This window comes from Malus sylvestris, chromosome 15, assembly GCF_916048215.2.
Source record: "Malus sylvestris chromosome 15, drMalSylv7.2, whole genome shotgun sequence".
NCBI lineage: Eukaryota > Viridiplantae > Streptophyta > Magnoliopsida > Rosales > Rosaceae > Malus > Malus sylvestris.
In genome coordinates, this window is record NC_062274.1 from 10,132,754 (window position 1) to 10,152,390 (window position 19,637).

Below are 19,637 nucleotides of genomic sequence, written 5' to 3' on the forward strand. Positions count from 1 at the left end.
GCAGAAGACGACATAGCGGCAGCTTGTGTGTTGGTGAATTCCAGGGATTAAGTGGCGCGACCTTACTAGTTGGGGAAGCAAGGGGGAAAGTGAGACGTTGCTGGAAAAGCAAGGGGATGAATTGTACACTAGACGGGGGGAGCGAGAGGTGGATGGGCGGGAATGAGGGTGACACGCCACCATTAAGCATTGCAAAGTCCAAGGAAGAAGAAAGAAAGAAAGAAGACAAACGCAGAGGTGTTGATGATGACTCGATGATGATAAACACATGTGTCCTTTTCCATGGACCTCAACCTGGAAGAAGAAAAACCTCTCTTCCAAATTAAGGTTAAAATTAAAAATAAATCAAATCAAAATTAAAAGACAAAAAGAAAGAAGCTTTGCCCCTGCTTCCTCCCCCTCCTCCTGAGTCCTGAGATCTGCAGCATCTGCAGGTTGGTTGTCTTCTACTTATTTACTGTCATTCGATTCATTTTTTTCAATTTATTTGTACTTGTAGAATACAATTTCTTTTGAATATATATATATATATATTCCTTGCAAATTGTAATTGATAAGTGACTACAAATGGATTGGGTTTAGTTGGTAGTATATCTATTTCCAGTTTCTTGGGATATCCTTGGCCGTTGGGTGGGTGAAGGGTCAGGACTCATCAGCATCAGCAAGCAAGCTAAGCAAGTGTGTTCCATCCCAGTTGTATTGCCCTTTAAATTAAGGGGTACTTTGAATCTACATACAAATAGAGACAGAGTCCTATGTCTTTCTCTCTCTCTCTTTCTTTTTCTTTGTTTGGGTTGGTAACTTGGTAGTTGGTGCTGGAATACTGGTGGAGGTTAGTTAGATCAAAATTTGGACTGTATATTTTAAGTGAATTTTAAGCAATTCTGCTGACGATTGAACATTTGCTATACAGCAAGTTACTCAACTGGGTTCTGATTTAAATTATCGTATCTTTGTTTGAACCTTAAGTTTTAAGCACAACTGTGTATTTGGGGTCTCGAGTCAAGGTGGCCTGTTGCTTTCTAATGGTGCCTAACATTATCATGAAACTTTGATGATAATGTAGGCCAAGGCTCTGACCGAGATGCTGTGGCGTTGCTGATATTCCAGATGGACAGGCGGAGTCGGCTATGGCAAAGGAAGTCATCAGACAAGAGTCCCGGCGACACTGAGAGTTCGGGATCCATATCTTCTCACTCTGAAAGGTTTTCTGATGATCAGGTTGATGGCATTCACATGAATTGTTCTCGTACAATTCAGTTTGCATTTGAAGTTTGATTAATAATTGGATTGTCGAGTTGCATGAATGTTGCAGATGTGAATGTTTCTGCTTAACATGTTGTTACTTAATGATAATCATTTGTTTCTTTCGATTGCACAAAACCATTTTTTTCATCTCTCTCTCTCTCTCTCTCTCTCTCTCTCTCTCTCTCTCTCTCTCTCTCTCTCTCACTCACTCTCTCTCTCTAAAATGGTGAAAAAGCAAGAGAATTCATTGTCAACAAGTTAAAAGCTTTCCTTGTTGTTGAGTTCCACTTGAATCTGTTTAAGTGATGTTATTGATCAAACTTAAATGTTTCTTACTTTGATGTCAAAGGCAAATCCAACTCATGGCATTCTATCGCCAGAAGTCGCTTCTAAAGCTCCACCCGATGATCGACAAGTTAATGGGAGTGTTGAGGCTTTGACGGAGAAATTATCCGCTGCTCTTCTTAACTGTAGTGCCAAAGATGATTTGGTAAAGCAGCATGCTAAAGTTGCAGAAGAAGCTGTCTCAGGTTTTAACTTTTCTGCTTTCCATTTGCTCCCACTATATTTTACTGCAGTTCGAAATCTAGGCTACTTTCTTTAATCTTGTTGTGCATAATGTGTATTCTTTACTCTGAAAAAAGAAACTCTAAGGATGTGAATCTCAAAATTAATAACCGAAATTAGAGAAAACATGTAAACGATATAAATAGAAAGCTAAAGTGTTTCTCAACTGCATTTTCTTCCTATTTCTCAACTGCATTTTCTTCCTATTTTAAGGCACATTTTATTATGAATGGTATTTAATGACTATATATCCGCATTTGTTTGCATACTTATGCAATCTGCCATTACTTGATTTTGCTGAAACAGTTTTCTTTTTCCAAGAACAAGAATTTCATGAAAGTCATATTCTTAATGTTTCTTCAAGTATTTCTACAATGGATGTCGTAGATACTTTTACATTATATTGCTTATCCCTATTTTAAAAAGGGTCTCATTAGTTGTTCCTCTATTCCATTATAATGGTAGGCTGGGAGAAGGCTGAAAATGAAGCGGTTCGTTTAAGACAGCAACTTGAGGCTGCAAATAAGAAAAAATCAGCTCTTGAAGACCGAGTTGGTCATCTCGATGGAGCACTGAAAGAATGCGTGAGGCAGCTTCGACAGGCACGAGAAGAGCAAGACAAGAATACCAATGATGCTGTTGCCAAAAGAACTCGTGAGTGGGAAAGTTCAAAGTCCATGCTTGAGAGTCAGATTGTTGAGCTCGAAGCACAACTTCAAACTGCTAAATCGGGAGCTGCTGCCTCAACTGATTTTGATTTGCTTTCAAAGCTTGATGCTACTGAAAAAGAGAACTCTGATCTTCAACTTAAGCTTCTTTCTCGAGTGAAGGAGCTAGAAGTCAGGACTATTGAGAGAGATTTGAGCACCCAAGCTGCTGAAACAGCCAGCAAGCAATATTTAGAGAGCATAAAAAAAGTGGCTAAGCTTGAAGCTGAGTGCCGTAAGCTAAAAGTCTTGACTCGCAAAGCATTACCTGCTAATGATCACAAATCCTTTTCTGCATCCTCAGTTTGCGCAGAGTCTTTTACAGATAGCCAGTCAGATAGTTGGGAGAGGATAGTGGCAATTGATCTGGATACACACAAAGTGAGTGGCTTGGAGCATGATCCAAGCCAGTCAGATTCACGGGCTCCTGCTCAAATAACAGAACCTGGCCAGTTTAAGAACAAGAAGAGGTTTGGAAAATATGTCCCTTCAGTAGAAATCAATCTCATGGATGATTTTCTTGAAATGGAAAGGCTTGCCGCAACTCCAGATACAGAAAATGACAACTGTTGTCAACCTAGCGTTAGGGAAAACCCTTTAAAAACTGAACTTGAAACCATGATACAAAGGACTGTGGAACTTGAGGGGAAGTTAGAGAAGATGGCAGCAGAAAAAGTGGAACTCGAGATGACTCTGACTGAGTGTCAAAAGCAGCTTGAGACATCACAGAGTCAACTTACAGAGGCTGATACGAAGTTGGAAGACCTTAAAAGACAGTTGGCTCATGCAAATGACTCGATGTATGATGCACAGGAAGAAGTAAAGTCCTATCAAACAATGAGAGAAGTTGCAGAGTCACAACTAAGAGCTGTTCAAAAGGACTACAATTCCTTGCTTTTAAAGGCTAGTTCACTGGAAGAAGAGGTTTCTAAGGAGCGAGATTTATCAGCTGAAAATGTGGCCAAATGCCAGAAACTGGAGACTGAGCTATTAAGTATGAAACGTGAAGCTGAGCTCCAGCGTGAGGATGAGCTCCAACGATTGCGCAGTACTAATGGTGAATTGAAGATAAAGCAGGTTGGTTTTCTTGAACACACTAAACCCAATTTTCAAATTATAGTAAATGAAACTATGCATGTTGGAATAGAAGGAAAAGTGAGGAGAATATATATGTAGTGGAAATGAGAATGGTAGATGGATGGTAGGATTGAGTAGAAAAGAGAGCTAAACATTATGGACTCATTGGGAAACAATATATGGTGTAGGTATAGTTTAAGAATAAAATTAGGCTTAGGTGGAATGCGATCTAATCAAAGTAAGAATAATAAAAGAGATTAGAGATTATCTTTCAGATATGTTGGTTTTTGATGTTGTATTCTTGTTTGTGGCAGGAGAAAGAGCTAGCATTGGCTGCGAACAAATACGCAGAGTGCCAGAAAACAATTGCATCTCTTGGCCAACAGTTGAAGTCACTTGCAACACTGGAGGACTTCCTGGTGGACTCTGAAAGGCCATCGGAGCTTATCGGCGCGGGGATACAGTGTGGAACAACATGATTTACACCCAAATCTGAGGCTAGTATAAATTTTGAAAACAGCAGATGATTAGCCAAATCCTTCAAATATTGGTGGGTTTAATGAATTTGGTGAGCTTTTTGCTAGATTTTGAAGGCAGCAAACGAGAATTGTAATAGAAAGAATTGTAATAGAAAATTTGTAGATAGGTCTTTTAAGATTCATTGTATAGCAATAACTGTGGAATCATGCCCCTCAATCTACAGTTTGTATTTACATACGTGGTGGTAATGTTGAAACAAGGTACAGTACAATAATACATTGGAAGGCACATTGTTTATGGAAATTTTTTTTAATACATTCGATATTAATTCGATTTGAATTCCTTTTAGCTAAAATGGAATCTAAAAATATCATTAGACCGTAGCACTAAATAGTTGTTTGTGGAAAGTTTTAGATTGTGGGACATTTTATAATAAATTTACTCTCAAGGCTGTAACTTCAAGGAATTGAATAAAGGCCAAATACATTGTTTCTCACTCCAGGAAAAGTACTTTGCATGAGATGCATGTTGGGCCATGTGTGAATTACATGTTGCTTCTTGCCATCCTATTTGCGTGTATTAGGTATGAAACTTTGTCACACGTGTGATGACGTGTTAAGAGCAAACCATAAGGGACCAAGCATGCTTTCATAAGGCATTGGACAATATTAAAAGAGACATGTCGATCGCGGTCTAAAATTGTAGACTACTCCTATGTACATTTATAATGGTCGTTTGTAACTTCAAGATACAAGCCTCTTGATAAAATTAGAAGTGTGTTTCTGTCTACTTGTATCACAATCAAGTGATATCTATCTCTATTTGTGGCTAGCCAAATTCCTCACACTCTACACATATATATAAGAAGGTTTTCAAGAGGGCAAAGTATATGCGCCAATCAAATGGTGAACCTTAGGGTCAAGAGGGCAGATGTGCTAAACTCTCTTATTTGGGCTTATGAGAAAGGATATAACGAGTTAATGGGTTACTGGGTAGAGGCGGGAAAAACTATTGGGCCAATTTTAATTGTGGTATGTGATGTTTAATTTTAATTGTGGTATGTGATGTTTATTGGAAGGTGTGTAGAGCTCCGGCTTGGGTGATCACATCACCACCTTTCTTGTGTTTGCCATTCTCGGCCCCGTTGCCTGTGGTTTGTAGTTTTCCATTGGTTTCCTTTGTTTGGTGGTTTCGATCTTTGTTGTGGTTGCATACGGATGTTGAAGTTTGCTTATTTTCCAATTTTGCAGCTTGGAGTGGCTTGATCTCCGGCGTCTTCTTGAGGTGTTGGCCGGTGATGCGTTGGAGGTTGCTCGGTTCGAGGTGCTCTGGTGGCGGCTGGGGTAATAGGCTGCTAGGTTTTTGTTTTTTGTTTTGTTGTTTGGGGCTCAAATTCTTGTTTTGGGTTGGGCTTTCTTTGCTGTGTGGGAGGTCCATCATTATGCTTTGTGCTTCACTTGTATTTGGACCGCCTTTTGTATAAATTTGTTCTGTTGGTAATAAAAATTACCTTTGACCAAAAAAAAAAAAAAACAAACAAACAATATCATTCACATTGAGGGAGAGAGAGTGAGTTTAGTCTCACAATGAGCTAGTAATAATATGGTTTAAATTCATTTGTGGCGAGAATTAACCTCTCACTTACAAGATACAAGTGAAGAGAAATACCGCTAAATCGTAGTACTAAGTGACTACAACTTTTAGTTTGTTAATTCCTCGTTCTTAATGTTATTATCCTAAGATTTCTTGTACCTTCATTACTTGTAGTCAAGGAAGAAAATATCGGTAATATCGGAAATATCGGTAGTCTGAAAACACGGAAATATCGATGGAAATATCGGGATAATATCGATATCGATAAAAATTACATGGAAACCACGGAAATTGTAAGAAAAACTTGGAAATTTTTATTGAAACTTTGCAGGATGTTTATTTAGTCAATTATCTATTAGTTTATCACAAAAAATTGGAAGGAAATGCATTGCATGATGGATTTAACTGATTTAAGTTGATTATATAGCGAGCTGACAAACATTGTGAGTGTAGAAAATATGTAGTAATTAATGAAAGAAATTTAAACACACCAATTGGGGCTTATTGCGGCAAGTTTTTTAGATATGACATCGCATCAAGTCGTCTTTTGTGTTAATTTGTAATCTTAACTGCTTTTGTTGTGTTGTGTCAATTAGTTAAATTAAGCGGTACATCCAATTGGGGCTTATAAACATTTTAATTCTCTTTAAAAATCTAAGGGCATTTAATAAGGATTTTAAGTGATTCTTTAAAGTTTAAGGGGTATTCGATCATGATTTTTAAGAAATTCATACATTCCAAATGTATTCATTTAGAAATTGATTCGAAGAGATTTTTAAAAAGTTGGGAAACTCGAAAAAATTAGAAATATTTCACATAATATTTTAAACATTCTCAAATCGCTTCCTGAAAATTTGAGGGAATTCACTTAAAATTTTACATAAAAGTTTTAAAAATTATTAAACTTCATCAAAATTCATAAATTTTTAAATCTATTATAATCTTTAAAATCAGAATGGAGTAAAAAATTTGGGGCCTGAAACTTGGTTAAATCCCTAAAGTGCCAATTGAAAAGCGTAAGAAGAGAAGACAGAGAGAACGAGAGGCTCCCCCCTGCAAAACCCTCTTCGTTTCCTCCTACTCCTTCTCCCTCCGCCGCCTCCCCTCCTCCTCTTCCTCCTCCGGCTTCGTCACCATCGTCACCGAGATTAGCCAGATCCGCCCCGTCCACCTCCACCCCACCCGCTTCGACGACGGCTTTGTCCCACACCCTCACCACCACGACGCCAGTGAGAAGCGAACATCGGCACCCATTCTCCTCCTCCCCACGGAGCCTGCCCCGCCGGCGCCGCGCTCGCCTCCGTCTCTGTTCCACGTCTGCTTCAACCCAAGACCACGCCTGCTTCGCCGTGGGGACAGACCACGAGTTGTGACTTCAACAACGGCAGGGGAATCGGCAACGACAGGGGAATCAGCGTCGTTGAGGCGCATATCTTGGGTTTGAGCATGGATTGCAGAGAGATCTGGGCAGCTGGGGGGACGACGACGACGGATCCACGACGATTTTTTCGATAATATCGAAAATATCGCGATATTATCGATAATATCGCGATATTTTGACGATAATGATACGGATATGTGGGAAAATATCGGTACCTCAGATTTCGCCGATATTATCGATATTTAATACCATGCTTGTAGTCGCATGAATACAATCACAATATTATTATTATCATTATTATAAGTGCTTGATAAATTCGATACGTGATTGTGACCTGAATTAAGTAAACAACCTTCTTGTTGGGACGTTGATATGTATTGTTTTGAGCACCAATCAATAAACACGAACAATAAGGAAGAAAACGAACCAGGCATTAAATTTGAAATGCTCATGTGAAGTGGAGATTCCACCTCAAATAGCCAGCTTCCCCCAAAAGGTGCTATCATCAGTACTTCCACATTGCAGTTTGCGTACTTGACCAGAAAACCAAACGTAAAATTATTAATAAGTGGAAATTTGCGTACTTACTTGACAACCAAACGTAAAATTATTAAATTGTTTTATCAACGTAAGAAGAAAAAAAATAAAGGAGGCAGCAGGTGAGAGCAAGACAATGACTGGTATGACACTGAAAGTTGGGTTCCGTCATAAAATTATTGTAATATAGAGAGTAATTTAACTTATTTGTAAGTTTATGGAAGATCATTTTTTTTTTAGTGTGAAATTCATTCTCAACGGGGTGACCTAGAGCACGTGTGACTGTTTGGCTTCACACGTAGGACAATCTAGTTCTGATACAATGAAGAAAGTTGGGATTCCGTCATAAAACTAATTGCCAATATGGGGTGTAGCCCAACCTATTTATAAGCTCATGTAAGATCTCTCCTCTCATCAATGCGAGATTCGTTCTCAACAACAACTACATAATTTCAGTAACGTCTCGTACCAATAAAATAATACAGTGCAAGTTTTTATTGACATTTTTATTTATTTTTTGACACAAAATACCACGCCGCGATGTCAGAGTTGTTCTCAGCAGGTGGAGGAGAAAATGTGCTTTTAACCGGAAAAAAAGGTCGGATCGTCTTCGATTGCATCGATGGAGAAATAAATAATTCCAAACTTTAGTGAAACAACTGCTGCCTAACTTTTCCCTCCCTCCCGCCAACTCCTTACTCTACGGGAAATTTTTTATTGTGGCCGGAACACAAGTGATACATATGCTTTAATAGAAGTGGTGATAATTTTTTTTTTTTTTTAAGTTATTAACTTTTTATCACACATATCCCACAATTTATGTAGGAACACGTGATGTATCATCTCATCTCATCTCATCTACCAATCATACTGAAAAATCTCTTATACTCTGCTACTAACTCCACGCTCTCTCTCCCTCTCCCTCTCTCTCTCTCTCTCTAACTGACATTCAACTTACCCTCTCCCTTTTCAAGCAATCATGCAATCATCCAATCATCCATCCGTGAACAAAAGCAAGCGCGAGGGTAGTTGTATGTTAGGCAGTCAGGCTCTTTCAGTTTTACTCTGGCGTCTGTCCCTCTCCCTATTTATTAATAAATAATTACAAACAATTTTCCTCTCCGTATTAATAAGTATTATCATCATCATCAGCATTATCATCATAGGCTTATAGTTCATAGGGATCTTCTTTTCCAGTTGTTAGAGTTTCTTGCCTTCTCCGCCATCCCTCCCTCCTTTTCTCCTCCCCAGTAATATATATATACACACACACATACGTATATAACTGGGGAATATACTGGTTGTGTTGGTGTTTTGATTCTTCAAGTGTGTTTGTAATAATATATATATAGTTTGGGTATATTGATTGTGGGAATTAAAACAGAGGAATTAATTTGAATATGATGAAGAAGGAGAGTAGAGTGGTTTACCAGGCTGCAAAGGAAGTTGATCTGAGTGCAGGGAGCTCCCAAACCTACTTGCGAGCCAATGTCAAAGGTCCCTTCCCTTCCCTTCCACTTGTATATATCTTCTTTCTTTTCTTTTCTAGCTACTTTAATTATGTTCTTTCTTTTTACTTTTAAATTTTTTTATAATTTGTGTATGATCATCGCCTCACTACATCGTTTTAGACTGTCAAAGAAGCTGCAGGTTGTCTATTAACTATCAGTCTTCTCAAATTTGGTGATCACTGGATTAACACTGGACAAAACATCCAGTGATTTTCTGTGCTTGATTTGCTTTAATCTACTGTTTCTAAGCATGTGCTTTAGTGAAATTTAGAAATTTTCGATTTGTTCAAATGTGTGTAATGTATCTACGCACTAAATCTCATTTGCTCTGTAGCTCCTCGTGTGGCTGGATTTCTGGTCAAGGTGTTCGCATGGTTTTTGGAGTCCCGGATCTTTGGAACCTTGATATTGTACATACTCAAAAGAGATAACTTAATTCATAAGGTACACACCCACTTTTTAAATGTCTCTTGTTTTTTCCATTTATCTGGTAGTCTGGTAGGGGAAAAAGCATGAAAGCATTCGATTGTCACAAGCAAATCCGCCATCCTATCCAATAAGCCGATCAAAATTGGATTGGATCAGTCAGTTTGGGCGGGTTGGATGTGTCACCGTTGTACCTTAGCATTAAGGTTCTTCTGTTTCCACCGAAATGCTTGCTCATTATATGCAACTCCCTAAAAGGAATTTGCACAACATTTTTGTAATGAAGGAGCCACTGTAACTAGTTGATCACTGCACGTCCATCATCCGTTCTCAGTTGCTGAGAAATTCTTTGAACTTTGCAGCTGATCTCAAATGCTGAGATGGAGGAGGCACCTGTGTATGTTCCCATACATCCATTTGACGGTATGTATTCTTGACTTTATCTTTGCCACTAAATCCCTCTGAAATAGTCTATCACTTTGTATCAAACGATCAAGAAACCAGCAACCATTAGGATGTATTATGTTCATAACTAATGTTAAGGTACCAAATTACTACTTACTCTTACAAATGAAATTTTAATCAGCTGCTGCATAAGCTAAAGCTGGTTGGCAATGGAGTTACTGACCTGATCCCGTTGAGCGGAAATTGATTTTTTTTTTTTTTGTGGAAAATAGCACTTGCATCCATTTCAACTTCACCCTCTGTTGTCTTAGAAATGATTTTTACACGGTGATGAATTTTGTCTCATTTTGCAATTTGTAATGAGATTTAGTTTTAAAATCTTGTTAATGCAGATGAAGAAGAACAAGATGTCAAACATGTAGGGGCTGATTTGTCTCCACCCGAACTAGTTCAGCAGGCAACGGAATGTCTGCCTCAGTCCTTAGAAAAGAGTCAAAAGACATTTAATGGTTTAAACTCCTCTTTTCGTTCTTGGACAATATCGGATTATTCAAGAGCCTATACCTCTGGAGATGTAACTCCTCGAACGGTATGTAATATTTTTGCCACTGTTCTTTTCTTCTTTCAATACTCTCTGCTTACTCCATATACTGTTTTCATCGTTATTTGTGTTGATCAGAGCCAAAGGCCAAAGAGATTAGCGCTTATTCACTTCTTTTTTTTCTGTTTCGACTCAGTTTTTATGTTTCCTAGTTATAAATCCCCAACTACAACTAAAAATAAAACGTATTCTGTACTCCATACCCTCATAGGCCTTTTTTCTTCTATTTCTGCAGGTTGCGGAGCGCCTTATAGCTGCCATCCGTGAATCTTATTCTCCATCATTTCAGATGTCATTTTTTATCAACTATGATGCTGAAGATATTTTAAAGCAAGCAACTGAATCCACTCTTCGGTATGAACAAGGTACTTGTGGAGACTTAATTGTATTCTTGAGGACATGGTAATACACCAGCATTTGCGGTCGAATGGAGAATTTTTTTACTACTCACCTTGTAATGAAATGCATTTCTACACGGATTTTCATCTCTCTCTCTCTCTCTTAAACTGGGAAGTTTCAGTCGCAGATACTTAAAAATCAAGGCTCCTCGGTTTTGAAAGCATGTTAAACTTCGGTGGTTTTTCCAAGTCATATGGGCCAACTATTGTTTCTTATTCCCTGCCAAATCCTGCTACACACTCTTATATCATCCGTATTACGCTTCCTTTCCAGGAGTGCCTATTTCAGCTCTGGATGGGGTACCAATTGCAATCAAGGATGAAATAGATTGCTTACCGTATCCCACTACAGGTAACTTACGTTTCAGGTTTTCCGTTGACAGGACAATTCATGTCAGCCAACATTCATATTGTACACATTATAATCACGGTCTCTTTAGTTCAAATTTGAGTAACAGTTTCACAATCTGAAAACCGATTACTAGGAGGTACAAAATGGCTGCACAAACTAAGACCTTGCACAGATGATGCATGCTGTGTTAAGTGCCTCAGACTATGTGGTGCAATAATTGTTGGGAAAACCAATATGCATGAACTTGGAGCTGGAACAAGTGGGATAAATCCCCACTACGGGTAAGATCGATCTAATACTCCACATTATATTACCAGAGAGAAATTTTCCTTATCCTATAGAGGTCTTCCTATTTTATCAATGTATCTGTTTTGTTCTGAGTCAATATCAACTGAGATACTAGACTCCATGCCCTAATTGCCGGAAAAATATCGCTGTCATATTATTTTCTCAGTTAGTTCCGTGATCTCAACTGTTATCAGCATGTTTATTTTAAGTCTGCTGTACTGTAGGGCGACCAGAAATCCATATGATCGCAGCAAGATAGCTGGAGGCTCTTCTAGCGGATCTGCTGCAGTGGTGGCTTCCGGATTATGCCCTGTTGCTCTTGGTGTTGATGGAGGAGGTAATTTATTTCTCTCGTGGAAGAAGTTCGTGTTGTAATATAATTTTCATTTATCACATTAATTATCATCGATAACGTCATTTTAATAACGTTGTGAGAGAAGAGCAAAAGGGTCTATTTTTAGGTAGAACCAGAAGGTGAAGGGAGAGCAAAGTTTACACAATGGAGTAGGGAAATTTGGAAAACTTATGTCCTCATGCCTGCATGTGTGTGTTTGTGTGTGTTGGAGATAAATACGTATTGTGCAGGAACTGAACAGTGTATTTCATTTGTAACATATGATTAGGATCTGTACGGATGCCTGCATCTCTTTGTGGTGTTGTTGGTTTTAAACCCACCTTCGGGCGAGTACCTCATTCGGGGTAAATTAGTTGTTCAATATTCATCTAGTACTCTCTCTTGTTTCATTTGTTTGAAGGTTTATTACCATCATTCCATACTGATTTGGTTTTTTTTTTTTTAGCGTTCTTCCTCTAAATTGGACGGTTGGGATGGTTGGAATACTAGCAGGCACTATTGAGGATGCATTTATAGTGTAAGTAATGCTCTTTTTCTATGTGTTTGTAGAGGCCTTTTAGGATATTGAGGTTACAGCTTTTTCATTTCACGATCTGCAGCTATGCAGCTATTAGTGCGCGACTTCCGCCACATCAACCTACTGTATCAGTAAGAATGCTGTTCTGCATATTGATTAAAGCTCTTTGTTACCATATACGTCTTTTCCTGTTGTGAACTTATTATCGGATAATTGGCATTTGCTTTAAGTATCCAAATTTCAGACTCATATTGTTTTCGTAGCAGTCTTAGCGTTCACCTTTGCTTACCTTAGTTGTTTTTCTTTCCATGCTTGTGATTTTTGATTGAAAATGTTCCAGCAGCCCAAATTATATTTTCCGCTGTTGAAACCAACAAAGTCTATATCCGGTATAAAATTGGCAAAGTACGGAGAGGTAAGTGACCTGCAGTTTCTCTACCTTATCACATATATGATGAAAAATTACATTTCAAAGATAAGTGACAACTCGTTTTTATGTATTAAATGAGTTCTCGCTAACATTTAGTTATTTGATTGTCAAAACCACTAATTGGCTCGATTAGTGGTTTAATGATTGCAGTGATGATATCAGAGAATGCTGTTCTAATGCCCTGGACAGGCTTCACAAGCAATACGGCTGGAAGGTACTCGCTGTCAATTGCTTGCTTCAGAAGCACTGTGAAAACTTGTACACTTTCCATGATTACTACATAGTCAATACAGGAGCCGCTATCGATTACTTTCTAATTTTTTTTATTTTCTTCTTCTTCATCTGTAGACGGTAGAGGTGACCGTACCAGAGATAGAGGTGATGCGCCTGGCACATTATACAACAATCGGATCTGAGTGTACCGCTTCGCTTAGTAATTCTCTTGAAAATCTGTACGTTGTTGACCACCACGGTTTTCTCTCAACTATCCTTTTCTAACAGACAAGAAATCCAAAATGCTGACATAACAAACTCATAAAAATAGGGATTACAAAGAGTTGGGATGGGATGTAAGGGTAGCGCTTGCGGTCTACGGTTCTTTCAGCAGTAAAGAGTATATAAAGGCTCAAAGAATCAGGTAATCTTTGGAATATATATCGTTAACTGCTAAAATTTTCAATTATTTTTCGTGAAACAAGCGATATTACACTTTAAACTAAAAGTTTCAATTTCATCAAACTAGAACCTCTTACAAAGGTGTCAAAGTGGTCTATACATCAAACCTCAAACGCTTAATTTACAAGTCCTTTATATTCATTTGAGAAGTGGTCTGTATATCCACAGGAACCGGCAGATGCAGTTTCACATGAATATATTTGCTCATGCAGATGTGATTGTTTCTCCGACAACAGGGTAACAGACTGATTTTACGAGATAACACATGAAACATCAGATGACATTTTGAAACATGTGTTTTCGATTGAATCTAATTACGGACATAACAGGGTAACTGCCTACTCGATTTTCGATGACGCTCTACAAACCGGCGAGCTTGACTACATAAATGGAGGTATGAATGAATCGACACGCCCAGAGTCACAGATCCGCAACTTAAATCAGCACCATCGATCAACTGCTTTCATGTTTTGATAACATTAGTAGAGTGATGTGATTACAAAAAACGCTTACAACGGAATCTAATCAGTTTTCATTTACGCAGCTGCGCTTGTTCGATACTCGATAGCAGGAAACTTTCTGGGGCTACCGGCAGTGAGCGTTCCGGTATGCATGCATGCACGCATCATCTCGTCATTACTACACACAACCTTTTTAATTACTTGGGATTAATATTAAGCAGATAATTTTTGTGTGTTTGTGTTTTGTTTCCTTGATAGGTTGGATACGACCGAGCAGGGCTGCCAATTGGTCTGCAGCTGATAGGGAAGCCATGGTCTGAGGCAACGCTTATTCACATAGCCTTTGCGCTGCAGGAACTGTATGTCTCGGAGTACAGAAAGCCGGAAGTTTACTACGATGTGCTAAACCAACAAAAATAATTAAGGTTTATAATCAAGGAAGAGTTGGCAGGTAATTAGCAGCAGATTGTTCAATTTGTAATGGTAATTTACACACCATTGACACCAAGACCGAATCGTATTGATAAATAGGTAGTGTTTGTGTGTTTATGATTATGGATTAAGTTAATAAAATGAGAAATGTTCGTGTGTGTTTCGAAGAAAAAGGTGGAAGAAATTCTATATTTTCTTTATTTGAAGTCTTTACAGAATATATGAAATTTCAAATTTATTTTACCGTCGAGTGACGAGACAGATGTTGGGTCAAAAACATGGTAAAAAAAAGAAGGAAAGGAAAAAAGATGGTCCGACCTACCGGATTCGAACCAGTGACCTAAGGATTTCTGTTATATTACAACTACAGTCCTCCGCTCTACCAACTGAGCTAAGGTCGGTTTGATGTTAAGGACCATAGCTCTATCAATCATATTAATATACCACCCTCATAACTGAAAGAGTGTTGGTTCGTTTCCCACCCATCATAATTAGAAATTAGGGGTGATTTGACCCAAAAAAAGAGGAATTAGGGGTGATTTTCAAAAAATCGGATCAGAAATAAGGCTTTCAAATTTTAAAATCGGATTACTTTTCAATTCGGAATATGAATAGTTTTGGAAATTTCAAAACCTAATTCCGAAATTCATATATTTTAAAAGTATTTGAATATCGTGGTATTTGATACATTCTGATGTATAAATTCATTTAGTTTGTGGTATAACATCTCTCTATCTCGCTGAAAGAACTAAAGAAAACTAACGAAAAGTCTAAAAAAACTTCCCTTTGAATGAAAAGTCCAAAAGAACTTCCCTTTTAATGAAAAGTCATTTTTAAAAGTATAGTGAATAGTATCGGAAAAATGTATAAATGTGATTTTTCGTTAAAAATGAACCGTACAAATAGTGTTTTATTAAAACTTCCAAAAAAACTATGATGGGGTGGTTTAGTCTTTCTTTACCTACCTTCTTTGCTTTTGACATTTTGGTGCCCTTATCTGACCTTTTGTCACACTTTATACACCTTTTTTTACTCAGATGTCAATTCTTGTCGCAAAGTCTTTCAACTATGACCCCCTACTTTTGGCCCATCACATCTCTCCTCAGCTGCACACTACAGTGTTATGTGGTTTTAAAGTCGCATTTTGCACTATTTGATAAGATTATGACTGCACAAGTAGCTCCCTTACTCCTATTTTTCGTTCATCCAGTTGGTTCTGTTGATTCGTTTTCTTTAACGGTGGCCTTGCGATGGCGGCCCAACTGATTTGGTGGAGGTGGTTGTCTTCAGTCTCCAAATTTAAGAAACCGATCACCTAGAACATACTTCTCCAACTGATTACCTAACGATTATATACCAATATTCAAATCCAAATTCTAGAAGCGAGGTGATTTCAATTGTTTTGGACTACGAATTTAACAAGTAATCGTAATAATCATCCGTGTACAGTGTACTTTCCCACTGCTGGAACAATTTTCCCAGCAACCAAACAGAAATCACATAACAAAAAATTACCAGGAAAACAAATACGGATCCATAAAGTAGAATTGAAGACAAAGCTTTACTAAGAAATCGAACTTATATTACTTGAAAGTAAAGGTCCAAATTACATCAATACTAAATGCTACCATGAAAGACAATTAACCCTAATTCCCCACATATCGACATGAAATTCCCAATTTAACCCCCGAAACCGTAGAGGGTCCTTCCTTGCCTCTTCAGAGCATACACCACATCCATGGCGGTCACGGTCTTCCTCCTGGCGTGCTCGGTGTAAGTCACGGCATCACGAATCACGTTCTCCAGAAAGATCTTGAGCACTCCTCTGGTCTCCTCGTAGATCAGACCGCTGATACGCTTCACGCCACCTCTACGAGCGAGACGCCGAATCGCAGGCTTGGTGATACCCTGGATGTTGTCCCTCAGAACCTTCCGATGTCGTTTCGCCCCTCCCTTGCCCAAGCCCTTGCCTCCCTTCCCTCGGCCTGTCATTTTCTCGGGAAAATATTTTGGTTGAGAAAGTTTGATTTTTGGTGGGGTGGTTGGGGTTTTGGGTATTTAAATTGTTGGGGGTCAGGGGCTTGCAACTTTGAAAGGTTGGCGGGGTTGATGTTGGCCGTTGGATGCGGGTGCTCATCGAGGGCTTGAGAGCATCGATCCGCGTCATGTTGTGAAAGTGGATTTCTGTCGTTGATGGTGTGTAAATCTACGGTTGAGAGCGGTTCGACTTTGGTATGGCACGGATTGTGCTTTTTAGCGATAGTTGGCTTGGCTTGGCGGCGTTTGAAAGGTGGTGAGCCCAAGAGCGCAGAGGGATTTGGGGTTTGAAATTTGAGTTTTAGTTTTTTAGTTTTTTTAATTATGCGCTCGATTTTGATCATTTTCAATATTTGGATTAAATTTTTAACTCAGAATTGAAATCTCTACCAATTAATAAAATACTCATTGTCAACCAAGATTATATGAAATTACTAGTTTAACTCTCTGATTAAAATAAAACATGATTAAGAAATATGAGGTATAAATGTAATTTCACATAATCAAAATTTATTTTTTTTCTTCAAAGTTTCACCTACATCTAATCATAACATATATCTAATAAATAAATAAATAAATAAAATAAAAAATAAAATGTAAAAACTTCATACTCTCACATTCTCTATCACTCTCTTCCTCTCTCTTTCTATTTCAAAAACAAAAATAAAAAATTCCCATATGCAAGTTTTAATTAAGAAATCGTTATTTTTTATCATATCCGATCTCAGTTTTTTAATTTAATGTATTTAAAATTTTAAAATTGTCTAAATTTTAAGTTTTAACTTAAAACTTATTTTAGACCCAACCATTTAAAAATGATTGAGTTAGTTTTTTTTTTATTTTTTTTTTTAGAATAAACAATATTATCTACATTGAGAGGGAGGGGGTGGACTTAGTCTCACAACAGGATAGCAATAATCTAGTTTAAATTCGCCTTTGGCGAGAATTAAACCTAAGACCTCTCACTTACAAAGAAATAATAATACCAGTAGACCATAATATTAAGTAGTAAGTTTAAAACCTAAATTTTGATAGGCGGGCCTTTTAATCCTGACCTAAATTCTAGGTTAAATTAGCCCAAATTTTAGTTTTTAACCCATAACTTATTTGATGTCTAACTACTACAGAAAAATTGAATTAGTTTGAAATCTAAATTTTAGGGTAAAAGACTGTTTACTACCCTAATGTTTCGTGGTTTTCAACATTTAGTACATCAAGTTTTTTTCGTCCTAGAGTCATACCTAAAGTGTTAATTTTGGGACAGTCTCATACATCTGTTAGTCAAACTGTTAATTCTCCTGTTAAGTGATGATGTGGCGCCCATGTGGACAATGACTGGGCGCCACATGTCATTAAAAATATTAAAATAATTAATTAAATTATAAAAAAAAAATCCCCATATCCCCTTTGTCTTCCCCACCCCGATCCCCTTCCCTTCTCCCTTTGCACCTCTGCACATCCGTTCACCCTCACTCTCCGCTCTTACTCCCCAGATCCCTCTGCACCTCTGCACATTCACCCTTCCCTCATACCTCGCCGACCTCCTTGTTCTTTCTCCACCCAACTCGCCAATGAATTCCCCATAAAACCCACCTCTCTAAATCCCCATAATCCAATCCAGGAATCGTTTTCGAATCCGGGTTTTCTCCCAAAAGAACCCGCGTGCTCGCCCTCAGATAATAAACCACCTCAAACGGTTGGCCATTCGCCACCATAGTCGCCGCCTCAACTACACTCTCATGCCTCACTCTCCCCTTCCTTCTCATATTCCCATTAGGGCTTAAACCCCCACTCTCATTTCTCATCTTGTTATCCTCCTCTCTCAGAAACACACAGAACCTGCCGTAAGGCAGAACACAACCTCCAGAGCCGCCGCCGCTGTTGTGGCTGTTGTTCCATCCAGAAGCCACTTCATTTCCTCCCCTGCCGTCTAATCCCCTATTCGCTCTCCGAATCCCAACACAGAGATCGCCATTTTCGGCTCTCAGAAACACAATGGAGTCTCCAGCCACCAATTTCTTCTGGTTCACAAATGTGCTCCACCCAGTAGTCAACAAATGCCGTCGCGGCGTCCCTCTGTAAATGTGCCTGAACTTCCATACCTCGTCGTGGACGTCCTTTGATATCACCGTTTGCACCGGCGGGTCCGCCGAGTAATCCAACTTTGGAAAAATGGTCTCGGCGCAGTACCTGGGGACAGAGAACCTGCCGCCATTGTTGGAGTCGTATTGGGTTAGTGTCTTGGCGAAAGACGCCGGCTTTTCCTGATTTTCCAACCCATATGCCTCTGTATCCCCGTCTTCCGCGACAAAGGTTCAATTTTGATTTCGACCCCAAAGATTTATGCTTTCTTTAATTTTAGATGGATCTTCACAAAGGGAAAGGGGGTCGAGAGGGTGGTGGGGGGTGTCAGAGCTGTGGAGGACTAGGCCAATGCAAAGGGAAATGGAGAAAAAACGCAGGAATCTTCAATCTTCCATGGATTCTGTGTTTCAGAGTTTGAGTTTGAGGGAGGGGAAGGATGGATGAATGTGCAGATGTGCAGAGGTGCAGAGGGAGAAGAGAGGGGAGTCGGGGTGGGGAAGACAAAGGGGATCTGGGGAATTTTTTTTTTTACTTTTATTTAATTATTTTAATATTTTTAATGACACGTGACGCCTAGTCATTGTCCACATGGGCGCCACGTCATCACTTAACGGGAGAATTAACAGTTTGACTAACGGATGTATGAGACTGTCCCAAAATTAACACTTTAGATACGACTCTGGGACGAAAAAAACTTGATGTACTAAATGTTGAAAACCACGATACATGAGGGTAGTAAATAGTCTTTTACCCTAAATTTTAAGTTTTATCCCAATGATTTGAGATGGTCTTAGACAAGATGTTGCTTCACTTTTATGGTGATTTCGCTTCACCCTTTGGTGGTGACCTGGGCTTCGCATTCGTCTTGAAGCAAAGAGACGGTGCCGCCACTGTTGCCACCGCAAAAGCTAACTAAACGGAGGTGTACTACCGGACTGGTTTTCTGTTCTCTATAGATGGTCTCCCTGCTTCACTTGCTGCAAGTTTGTTCTTTTTTTTGTTGGTTTTCCCAGAACCTTGTTTCAGCCTTTTTATTATCTGTAATGAAGTTTTTTCTTTAGTGTTTGTACTTCA

At 38.7% G+C, this 19,637-nt stretch overlaps 3 protein-coding genes, 2 long non-coding RNA genes and 1 other non-coding gene across 6 annotated transcripts; 4 read left to right on the top strand and 2 right to left on the bottom strand.

Moving 5' to 3' along the window:
- The first annotated feature begins 15 nt into the window (after positions 1-15).
- On the top strand, positions 16-4,418 carry LOC126605175 (filament-like plant protein). The gene is made up of 5 exons (XM_050272534.1): positions 16-434; positions 1,067-1,221; positions 1,598-1,778; positions 2,281-3,599; positions 3,914-4,418. The coding sequence occupies exons 2-5, from the start codon at positions 1,111-1,113 to the stop codon at positions 4,076-4,078; spliced, it is 1,776 nt and encodes a 591-aa protein (XP_050128491.1). The 5' UTR covers positions 16-434; positions 1,067-1,110; the 3' UTR covers positions 4,079-4,418.
- Positions 4,419-4,941: 523 nt separating this feature from the next.
- On the top strand, positions 4,942-5,592 carry LOC126604987 (uncharacterized). The gene is made up of 2 exons (XR_007616811.1): positions 4,942-5,232; positions 5,330-5,592. It is a non-coding gene; the product is annotated as an uncharacterized LOC126604987 (long non-coding RNA).
- Positions 5,593-8,582: 2,990 nt separating this feature from the next.
- LOC126605751 (fatty acid amide hydrolase-like) lies at positions 8,583-14,614 on the top strand. The gene is made up of 19 exons (XM_050273184.1): positions 8,583-9,087; positions 9,436-9,545; positions 9,890-9,950; positions 10,325-10,521; positions 10,769-10,898; positions 11,206-11,283; positions 11,417-11,564; positions 11,796-11,908; positions 12,195-12,270; positions 12,372-12,443; positions 12,526-12,574; positions 12,787-12,858; positions 13,007-13,087; positions 13,222-13,325; positions 13,418-13,510; positions 13,717-13,785; positions 13,878-13,942; positions 14,093-14,154; positions 14,268-14,614. Exons 1-19 carry the CDS (start codon positions 8,991-8,993, stop codon positions 14,427-14,429), a joined length of 1,839 nt encoding a protein of 612 aa, XP_050129141.1. The 5' UTR covers positions 8,583-8,990; the 3' UTR covers positions 14,430-14,614.
- Positions 14,615-14,753: 139 nt separating this feature from the next.
- On the bottom strand, positions 14,754-14,842 carry TRNAY-GUA (transfer RNA tyrosine (anticodon GUA)). Its single transcript is given in 2 exon segments — positions 14,754-14,789; positions 14,806-14,842. It is a non-coding gene; the product is annotated as a tRNA-Tyr (tRNA).
- Positions 14,843-16,001: 1,159 nt separating this feature from the next.
- LOC126601136 (histone H4-like) lies at positions 16,002-16,475 on the bottom strand. Its single transcript, XM_050267797.1, has one exon. The coding sequence runs from the start codon at positions 16,431-16,433 to the stop codon at positions 16,122-16,124; it is 312 nt and encodes a 103-aa protein (XP_050123754.1). The 5' UTR covers positions 16,434-16,475; the 3' UTR covers positions 16,002-16,121.
- A 1,026-nt stretch (positions 16,476-17,501) lies between these two features.
- Positions 17,502-19,626, top strand: LOC126604116 (uncharacterized). Its single transcript, XR_007616494.1, has 2 exons — positions 17,502-17,639; positions 19,328-19,626. It is a non-coding gene; the product is annotated as an uncharacterized LOC126604116 (long non-coding RNA).
- Positions 19,627-19,637: the final 11 nt, after the last annotated feature.

What these genes read in the sequence shown, in the direction of transcription:
- LOC126605175 (XM_050272534.1), top strand. Translation starts at nt 1,111, where the DNA reads ATGGACAGGCGGAGTCGGCTATGGCAAAGGAAGTCATCAGACAAGAGT. An exon ending in AAAGGTTTTCTGATGATCAG is followed by an intron (nt 1,222 to 1,597) that starts GTTGATGGCATT and finishes TTGATGTCAAAG; the next exon opens with GCAAATCCAACTCATGGCAT. An exon ending in TGCAGAAGAAGCTGTCTCAG is followed by an intron (nt 1,779 to 2,280) that starts GTTTTAACTTTT and finishes TTATAATGGTAG; the next exon opens with GCTGGGAGAAGGCTGAAAAT.
- LOC126605751 (XM_050273184.1), top strand. Translation starts at nt 8,991, where the DNA reads ATGATGAAGAAGGAGAGTAGAGTGGTTTACCAGGCTGCAAAGGAAGTT. An exon ending in TCCCATACATCCATTTGACG is followed by an intron (nt 9,951 to 10,324) that starts GTATGTATTCTT and finishes TTGTTAATGCAG; the next exon opens with ATGAAGAAGAACAAGATGTC. An exon ending in GGGATAAATCCCCACTACGG is followed by an intron (nt 11,565 to 11,795) that starts GTAAGATCGATC and finishes GCTGTACTGTAG; the next exon opens with GGCGACCAGAAATCCATATG.
- LOC126601136 (XM_050267797.1), bottom strand. Translation starts at nt 16,433, where the DNA reads ATGACAGGCCGAGGGAAGGGAGGCAAGGGCTTGGGCAAGGGAGGGGCG.